This window comes from Mauremys reevesii, linkage group 24 (genome assembly GCF_016161935.1).
Source record: "Mauremys reevesii isolate NIE-2019 linkage group 24, ASM1616193v1, whole genome shotgun sequence".
Classification (NCBI taxonomy): Eukaryota; Metazoa; Chordata; order Testudines; family Geoemydidae; genus Mauremys; species Mauremys reevesii.
In genome coordinates, this window is record NC_052646.1 from 14,895,711 (window position 1) to 14,905,484 (window position 9,774).

The 9,774-nt window shown below is 51.7% G+C and overlaps 1 protein-coding gene across 1 annotated transcript; it reads left to right on the forward strand.

Moving 5' to 3' along the window:
* Window positions 1-1,052: 1,052 nt before the first annotated feature.
* On the forward strand, window positions 1,053-8,562 carry LOC120390695 (cytochrome c oxidase subunit 6B1). Its single transcript, XM_039513495.1, has 4 exons — window positions 1,053-1,208; window positions 2,091-2,206; window positions 7,398-7,498; window positions 8,305-8,562. Exons 2-4 carry the CDS (start codon window positions 2,101-2,103, stop codon window positions 8,356-8,358), a joined length of 261 nt encoding a protein of 86 aa, XP_039369429.1. The 5' UTR covers window positions 1,053-1,208; window positions 2,091-2,100; the 3' UTR covers window positions 8,359-8,562.
* The last annotated feature ends 1,212 nt before the right edge of the window (window positions 8,563-9,774 follow it).

Here is a 9,774-nt window from a genome sequence, read left to right on the forward strand (position 1 = left end):
TTCTGTTTGCAGATATTTTTTCTCCAGTCTGCATTTCCACTGCTCTCATGTATTCAGTGCAATGCCAGAAGCTGGGAATGGGCGACAGGGGATGGATCACTCGATGGTTACCCTGTTCATTCCCTCTGGGGCGCCTGGCACTGGCCACTGTCGGAAGACAGGATATTGGGCTAGATGCAGGCCTGGTGCAACCACTTGGTCTAGGGTGCCAAGTGGTTGAGGTTGCCCTGGCTCGGCAGGGAGGAGCCGCCTTCCGGAGGCACCGGAGAGCCAGAGCGTTGGCTTGTGATGACGGCGAGCCCCAGCCATGGAGGAGCCAGCATGGCGCAGGAGGGGCAGCAGCCCTGCAAAGGCAGTGGCGCCGCTAGTGGGGAGCAGCCACGCCCACCGCCCTCATGCATCCACTGCAGGAGCCCCCGGGGGGGGGGGGGTGCCAGGCCGCAGCCCGGGCAGGCGCGCCCCCCCCCCAGATCCCTCCTCACCACACTCGGGTTCAGCGGCTCCCGGGTGTCTGAGCCGCCGCTGCCTCTCTGGGAGCAGGCTCAGGACCCCGCGCCCCGGCTCACATGCCCGGGAGCCACAGAGCGAGGAGGGGAGCCGGGGGGCACACAGAGGCCGGCACTCGCATGCATCTGCTGCAGCCTGCAGGAGCCCCTGGGGGGTTGCTGTGGGGGGGGGCAGACCACAGCCTGGGGCAGAGGGGCGGGGGCACGGCTGCTCCCCCACTAGCGGAACCGCCACCTTTGCAGGGCTGCTGCCCCCCTCGCCGTGCAGCGCCGGCTCCTCCGTGGCTGGGGCTCGCTGCCGCCGCAAGCGGGTCGCTCCGGCTCTCCGGTGCCTCCAGGAGCTGAATCTAGAGTGTCTTCTCCATGTGCCCTATTATTATGAGTATTATGGTATAAGTGTATCTTTTTGTGTGCCCGTTTATTATGTGTATTGTGGTAACAGCGGGAGGTCGCAGCGCCGATGGGACCACCTCTGTCGACGCTCCCCGCCCTCTTCCGGTGCCGCTCTAGCCCACCCCTCTCGATGTTCTTGCGGCGACGCTCTAGCCGCGCTCTGCCCCGCTCTCTTAGCCTGGGCGTCGCGTCCCCTCCATGATAAACCGTCACTTCCGGCGCCTCTCTAGCCCCGCCCGTCTCGGTGGTTCCGCTCTCAGGCCGTCGGGCTCAGGGTGAAAGTCACTTTCAGGAAGAGGCGCCGCGCGGGTGAGGCCGGGACCGGGGGGGTGAAGCCGGGACCGGGGGTGGGGATCCCCCCGGCGCCTCCCTCCGCCCTGGCACCGACTGACCGTGGGGACCCCCCCGCCCCGAGGACTCGAACCCGGGCCCCTCGCGCGGCCACCCCCCTCCCGGGACTCGGCTCAGCCCTGCCCGGGGTCCGCGCCCTTGCTCCGGCCGGCGCCGGGGGGGGGGAACCCGCCGGGAGGATGGGGGGTCGCGCCGGGTTTAAGCCGCCCCCCCCCAAACAGGCTTGGGCGGAGCGGCCCGCGGGGGCGGGGGTCACTCGGCCGCGATCCGAAGGGTTCAGCCGCAGGGACGGCTGGGGCGAGATCGGGGCTGGCTCTTGCGGAATCTGACCAGGGCGATGGGCAGCCCCAGAGCTCACCCCGGTTTCCCGTCAGTGGGGGAAGGTTTCCCTTCCTTGGAGCTGGCTCTGAGAGCCTGTTCTGGCTGCGCTCGCTGAGTTAATTGATGCAGGGGTGTTGCAAACCGGTCGCATTGGTAGCTCGAAGGGGGCTTCACTTGCTGCCTCCCCTGGGCAGAATGTAGCTGTGACTCTGGGGGGAACCAGATCCCAGAGCAGAGGGGTGTGAAGCCCCTGCTCAGAGCACTGTCATGCTTCCTGGGGAGCCCCCACTGCTCAAAGCTCAGAGAATTTGCTGGGATTAAATTGTTAGCTTCTCAAGGCAGAGGCTGACTCTCACTGTGTCTGTGCAGTGCCCGGCACAACGGGACCCCGATCTCAGCTGGGGCCGGGTCTGTCTCTCCCTCTGTGTCTCTGCAGTGCCCAGCGCAATAGGGCCCTGTTTGGGATCTTTAGCCACTGCCACAATACAAATGACATGATTTTTTTTCCCCCCTCCCTAGAACAAGAAAAATGGCTGACAGTATCCAGGCCAAGCTGGACAACTACAAAACCGCCCCCTTCGACAGCAGGTTCCCAAACCAGAACCAGACTCGCAACTGCTGGCAGAACTACCTGGGTGAGATGGGCTGTTAGCAACCAAATGATCTGAACCCTGATGCAGCTTGTTCACTTTGGCTGGTGACATAGGTCTAGTCAGTTTTGCTTCTTGTCTAGTATTTAGATTGCCCGCAGTCCATAAATTGATAGTTAAAAATATCCAGGTAATGATGAAACACATTTGCTTTCCTCTACTGTAACTAACTCTTAAATGTATGCACCGCTAAGGTAGCATCTGACGGCCTCAATCCATGGGGGTCCCATTGTGCTGGGTGCTCTGCACACATGCCATGAAAAGACAGTCCTCGTCTTGAAGAGTTTATGACCTGAAACCCTGATCCGCAAAGACTTAAGGACCTGCGTAACTTTGCACATGGTTAAAGCCCTGGGTGGATACAAAATGTGTATCTGCATCCAATCCGTGGATATAAAGTGAATATCCACAGATTTGCAGGGCTCTACACATGGTGTGTAGACCCCTTGAAGTCCCCGGGTGAGATGAGCCTGTTCTGGCTGCGCTCGCTGAGTTAATTGATGCAGGGGTGTTGCAAACCAGTCGCATTGGTAGCTCGAAGGGGGCTTCACTTGCTGCCTCCCATGGACAGAATGTAGCCGTGAGTCTAAATACCACTGGGGGGAACCAGATCCCAGAGCAGAGGGGTGTGAAGCCCCTGCTCAGAGCGCTGTCGTGCTTCCTCCCATGGACAGAATGTAGCCGTCCTGCTTTGAGCAGGGGGTTGGACTAGATGACCTCCTGAGGTCCCTTCCAACCCTGAGATTCTATGATTCTATTATTCAAAGGCCAGAAGGCCCATTAAATCATCTAGTCTGACCGCCATATAATCCAGGCCAGAGAATTTGACCCGACCACCCCTGTTTTGAGCCCACTACCAATTTGCTTCGCTTTCCATTAAGTGCATGTCAACGGCCTCCAGATTTAGTTAATGCAGAGTTTAAGGCAGCTGGTGCTGCCTCGTGTCCTCCAGAATGTGGGGAATGGCTAAACTGAACCCTCTGAAAACCAGGAAATAGAAAGCTCTGGTACATGCCATCCCAAGCTTGAGGTACCAGTGAGACGATTGATTTGTTAGATGTTGTACAGTGCACAGTACAGAAGTCCTGCCACAAAGATCAATGTAAAGGTGATGGGGGAAGTTTGTTTATTAATCTAACTTAATAAACCCTCATTAGATGCTATGATGGAGTTGCCTGAACTTGAGGACGATGCCTTCCAGTCCTAGGCAATCCATCCTGAATTGCTGCTTCATAATGGCCAATTCAGTTGGCCCAAACAGGCTTCCCTGAATCCAGTATTGCTTTGAACACCTCATTTTTCCCAGGCTCTTGAGTTACTCGGTGTCTCAGCCTGTCACTCCTGCAAGTAGCTCAACAGGATGCATCTGAGTAAAGCTGCAGCAGCTTTCGTTCAATCATCATCTGTAAAAGATGAAAAATTGGAATTACGCTGCTGTATGAAGGACAGAGAGAATCTTCAAAGAATCCCCCCTAGTTTATGGTGTCTGTGTTTGTTTAACCATATCACCGATGTGTCTGGCTTTCAGTGCTGCAAGGAGAGATCTAGCTCTGGGTTTTTTAGCTTTCATTTAATAAAGCCTAAACAATATTCAGCTTAAAAAATATCTCCTCTTAAAGGCTTTGATAGCATATTGTCTCTTGGTAATGAGAGAGGATGGCCACGTGATTAGGGCACTGCTAGCCTGGAACTGCAGAGACCTGGGATTAAATTCCCTGCTCTGCTCCATGTGTGATGTCAGGTAAACTGTTTAGCCTTCTGTACCTCACTTTCCCCATCTGTACAATGGGGTAATAGCACTGCCCTGCTTCACAGAAATGTGGTGAGGATAAATCCATTAAAGCAGAGACGGTTGGAAGCTGGTTTCCCATCCAGTGGGAAATTCTGAACATTTTGGTAGCAAATCAGAACAAAAACTTTCAAAATTCTCAATGGAATGAAAATTCCCTCAGAACTTGGTCCAGAACAATCACAGTGTTTTTGTTTTGACTTTTCATATCATATAAAATATAAATATATAAAAAGTTAACATAATGTACAAATTTAAATGATAAAGTCTCAAAAAAACATTTAGACCTTGATGAAAAGACTCGTTTTGACTCTTTCCCCTTGAAAATTCTTGAAATCAACATGTTCCTGCAAAATCTGCGATTCTGGTGAAACTGCATTTTCCAATGGAAAACTGATCTATGGAAAACTTTTCAAGGTGCTCAGATATGACAATAATGGGGGCCTGATTAGCACCAAGCCTTTAATCTAAGGTGCGTTAGAGCAGGGGAGATGCAAGCGGTGTCCTTGAGCATGTACAGAATAAGGGCTAGCAGCTGGCTGTCAATTTCCATTGACTTCCAGTGCTCAGCGCCTGTTGCTATTAGGCCTTGAAGCTACACGGATGCTATCAGCCATTGGTTTCTTAATCCCTCAGCCTTTCATTTGGGGAACTCTCTCCTGGGAAGCAGTGACTCGGAAACAGATCTGGGGTCGTGGTGTGTAATTGGCCCAATGTGAGCTCCCAGTGCGACGCTGCAGCCAAAAAGGTTAATGCCATCCTGGGATGCGTAAACAGGGGAATCTTGAGTAGGAGCAGGGAGGTTGATTTCCCTTTGAATCAGGACTGGTGTGACCGCAGCTGGAGTCCTGTATCCACAGTTCAGGAAGGATGCTGATAAATTGGCAGGATTCAGAGAAGAGCCAGGAGAAAGATTAAAGGGTTAGAAAAGCTGCCTTATAGCAAGAGACTCCAGGAGCTCAATTTGTTTAGCTTCAGGAGAAGGTTACGGGGTGGCTTGATCCCAGTCTGTAGGTACCTGTGTGGGAGTTGGAGTTGTTATACAGGGTATTCCCATGACACTAATTTAACCATAAATTCCTCTATTAAATCCAAAGGCCAAATGGTATTAATTCAATGACTCTAAACACGCCTAAATAATAAACGGTTTACTACAGTAACAAATCCTTGATGAGCATTTGACCAAGATACTTACAAACATGCTCAACCCTGCAGGTCTAGGCTTAAAATGCTGCAGCGTTTAAGTGAAGACGCTCCGCTACTGATGACAGAGAGCTCTCCCATGGGTGTAGTTAATCCACCCCCTCGAGAGGCGGTAGCTGTGCCGATGGTCAGTGGGAGAAGCCTTCCCTTTGACATCGCACTGTCTACATGCCGGGGGTTAAGGTCGGTATAACTCAGTCGCTCAAGGGCGTGGATCTTTCACACCCTTGAGCAATGGAGTTATGCCAAGATAGGTCTGCAGTGTAGACCTGGCCCCATATTGGTCGCCTCCAACTTGGTCAGGCGGGTATTAGCAGAAAACCCCTTAATACCCTTTAACAAACCTGTGAGGTCATTGCCAATTATCAGACCTTAGCTATGGCTGGATGAAGCAGTTTCTTAAATAGCCAATTATTTATGCCCCTGGTATCCAATTAACCTTGTTTTATTTGTTACTTCAGCTCAAACCTTAGGTAAGATAACGCTGATATCACGATGGGTCACTACAACTACTCCTCTTAGTCCTGATCTCATTCTTTTTGGTCACATGCTTTGGGCTGGTTGCGTGTGCTAATGTTCAAACTCAATTTAAAACCACAGTTCACCCACATGTAACGTGGGCCTATATTCCTGCAGTGGGGAACTAATATTTAATAATGGGCTCTTCAGTCTAGTAGACGAAGGTCCAACACCATCCAGGGGTTGGAAGTTGAAGCTAGACAATTTCAGACTGGAAATGAGGTGTTGTACGTTTTTGAGAGTATTAACCACTGGAACAGTTTCCCAAGGTTTGTGGTGGATTCTCCATCACTGGCAATTTTAAAATCAAGATTGGATCTTTTCCTAAAAGATCTGCTCTGGGAAGGAATTCAGGGAAGTTTTATGGCCTGTTTTGCACAGGAGGTCAGATCAGATGATGGCAGTGGTCCTGTCTGGCCTTGGAATCTAGGAAACTGCTTCTGACGGGTTGGATCACAGAAACCCTCTTGGGAGCTGCCACCTGATGTGTCAAGACTATTTCTCCCCCTGCTTTCCCTGCCAGCTCGGGACCCCAACACCCTGTCTTGCTGAGCCAGACACTCCCGTCTGCTCCAACACAGACCCAGGGTCTGAATTACTTGCCCCAAAGCTGCAGGCTTCACTGAAAGCAGCTCACAGAAGTGTGCTTGTCTTTAACACTCAGATGCCCAACTCCCAATGGGGTCTAAACCCAAATAAATTCGTTTTACCCTGTATAAAGCTTATGCAGGGTAAACTCATAAATTGTTCGCCCGCTATAACACTGACAGAGAGATACGCACAGCTGTTTGCTCCCCCAGGTATTAACACATACTGAGTTAGTTAATAAGTAAAAGGTGATTTTATTAAATACAGAAAATAGGATTTAAGTGGTTCCAAGTAGTAACAGACAGAACAAAGTAAGTCACCGAGCAAAATAAAATAAAACACGCAAATCTATGTCTAATCAAACTGAATACAGATAAATCCTCCCTGGTTCCAGAATGCTCCCTTGTACAGACTAATCTCCTGTTAGTCCGGGTCCAGCAATCACTCACCCCCTTGCAGTTCCTTTCAGGTCTCTTTCGGGGTGGAGAGGCTTTCTCTTTAGCCAGCTGAAGATAAAAATGGAGGAGTTCCCCTGGGCTTAAATAGACTTTCTCTTGTGGGTGGAGACCTCTCCTATGCAAAGTCCAGCTCCAAGATGGAGTTCTGGAGTCACCTGGGCAAGTCACATGTCCATGCATGACTCTCAGTCTTTACAGGCAGAAGCCGTTGTCCACATGCTATCTTGTATGTCTCCAGGAAGGCTTCTTATGTGGACTGGAGCATTCCAAGATGCATTGTTCCCCAAGTGCTTCCCGATTGGGTACTTAACCTTGCGAATTCCTTCCTAAAGCTGACCAAATGTCTCACAAAGCTTACTTAGGAATCAAGCAAGTATACAGCCAATATTCGTAACCTCAAGTACAAAATGATATATGTGTACAAATAGGATGAATAGATATAGTAGACCATAACTTTTACAGAGATATGTTACATGGCACAGACAGCACAAAACATATTCCAGTTATGTCATATTCCCATAAAGCATTATGGGGTACAGCGTCACTGCTCCCCCAGAAGCATCAGCATTGTCCTTTGGGGGTTTTTTCTAGCCTTGAAACTTCTCTCTCTCTCTCGTAGACTTCCATCGCTGCGAGAAAGCCATGGCAGCCAAGGGAGCCGACCCCACGTGCTGCCAGTGGTACCGCCGTGTGTACACGTCCCTCTGTCCCATCTCTTGGGTAAGTCACTGGGGCTGAAAGGTTCTTGGCTGATCGAGAGCCCCAGGAACTGCCTGGGTCCCTGTTGCCTTCACTTGCACCAGCCTCTCCACCTCAAAAATTGCCCAGTGACCCAGCTCCCATAATCCTTTGCGGGTTCAGAGGCTTGTGGGATACAGGGAGTTCCCTTTGGAGAATCCCCAGCCTGTAGCCCCTTGGCTGGAGCACTAATCAAAAGTGCTGCCTTGTTCTCATACAGGCAGTCAACCTACATGTCCTAGCTGTGTCGGATCCCTGTCGGGTGATTCTGATGGAAAATCAGATCCACAACGGAACAATTTTTCATGACGTGTGTCTGCTTCTTGCAGGAAAAAATGCAAATTGTCATCAAATCCAAATGCCTAAAAACCAAAATATTTCCATTTGGTTCCTCTGCTGCAATGTTTCATGGGCACTGTAGTTTATATCTTCCTGGCCCCCTGCCCTTTATGAACTAGGTTCCCTGGCTGCACTACATCTCCCATGATGCACTGTGGTAAGGGGTGAGGAGACCCTTGTGCATCATGGGAGTTGTAGTCCAAGTAGGCTGCTCAGCTGATAGAGAATGTGGGGGTGAGGGCCCTGAAGTACAGCTTCCATGCGGCACTAATCAAAATTCTAGATTTTCAGCCAAAAAATGGTGCAGAAAAGTCCAGCTTTCTGCCAGTGGGAAGTCAAGAAGCCATTGTCCAGCTAGCCTTAGTCCTGGCCGTCCCCTCCCACCCCAAGCTCCTTTCTTCTGATCACGCCGGAATGGGTGATCAATGGAACTTGTTGGTCTCTTTCAGGTCAACGCCTGGGATGAGCGCCGGGCAGAAGGGACTTTTCCTGGCAAGATCTGATTGGCTGGTGTTGGTGCGTCAGCCACTTCTGCCCCCTTGCCCCGGGGCACAGTGGATCTGCTCGGTCCCTTGGTTCGATGTCTTCAGCCGATTCTTTGATTGTCTTTGTCTTCAGTCCCGTCTGATCGAGAGTTCAGTGTCCTCCGATGGGACAGAGTCTGGGCCTTGCAAACTCTGATGATAGAAGTAAAGGGATAAAACCTACATCATCCGTCTCTCTTTCATTGGGACCATAATGGGATATTCTAAGGAGCTATTCCCTCCCAGCCCGCTGGCTCTAACCACTAGACCCCACTTCCCTCTCCCAGCTGGGGAGAGAACCCAGGAGTCCTGACTGCAATTAGAGGGTGATACTGGCCCATCCTCTGTCACCCTTCTAAACCTGCGTTCCGTGCCGAGGAAGCAGCTCCGTTCTCTCTCCCGTCCCCGCAGGAATGAAAGGAAGAGACGTCCTGGCAGGAGGCTGTCTGGCACTTGGGCTGCTTGTGCCTCAGCTTGGCAAGCTTGTTGCAGCGCTCCCTGGTGGCAGCTCGCTGGGGTAGAGAGGCAATGAATAGCAACAGGTGGCACAGCACCAGTAGCCCCTACTCTGAACCAGAGACAGCTGGGCTACTTCTCCACCCTCAACTCGTTCAGACACCCTGACAATCCTGGCCTAGGTCGCTCCACCAGCGAATGCTGACGGCTGGGCACTAGCCTGTCTGTCCTGCCCCAACCCCTCAAGCGTGAATTCCCATCTCCTGCTGTATTTAACTCCTGCTCTCCAGGCTGCTCTCTGCCTCTTTGGCCAATGGTGCTTTCCCCATTACAGCAGCGTTCTGGGTTTGTACAGCACCGAGCACAGCCGGGTCTTGCTCTGTGTCCTTGAGGCACTAGGGCGACACAGCTCATAAATGTATCTTCTCCCTAATGAAACCCAACGCTGTAATTAAGGGGTGAGAGTTAGCTCGGATCTGTGGCTGGCTTTTGTACCGGTCGCCCCAGTTTGCAGAGCAGTGTCATGGGACTGCTGTCATCACACCGGTATGTTCCCTGCTGTTACACTAGGATAAAGGGGCCTTCCTGTAGCGGGTACAAGCTAGACCAGGCCGGTGTAGCTTTCACTAGACTCGTGCTGTCCAAGTGGCACAACAGCTGTGCCCTACTGGGTTAGCAGGAGACTGCTGGCCTAAAGTTCCTGTCCCCCCTGTCCTCCCCCCCAGTAAAGGACCCCTCAATCCAAGGGGAGGAGCCATTGGACTGAGGTTCTGGGGTCAACCAATGAAAAACCAGGGATGAGAGGGAAGGTTAAAATTCAGGGAGCCAGAGGGGACAATAAGTGGAGAGCCCCTGCTAGCACCTCCCACTCATCTAAGGAATCAGTGGACACCAGTGGGAGGTGAGATTGGGGGGTGGAGGGAGATGGCCAGCTTCCAT

Excerpts from the sequence above, each read along its gene's own strand:
- LOC120390695 (XM_039513495.1), top strand. The coding sequence starts at position 2,101 with ATGGCTGACAGTATCCAGGCCAAGCTGGACAACTACAAAACCGCCCCC. Across the intron at positions 2,207-7,397 it reads CTGCTGGCAGAACTACCTGG|ACTTCCATCGCTGCGAGAAA; the intron begins GTGAGATGGGCT and ends TCTCTCTCGTAG. Across the intron at positions 7,499-8,304 it reads CCCTCTGTCCCATCTCTTGG|GTCAACGCCTGGGATGAGCG; the intron begins GTAAGTCACTGG and ends GGTCTCTTTCAG.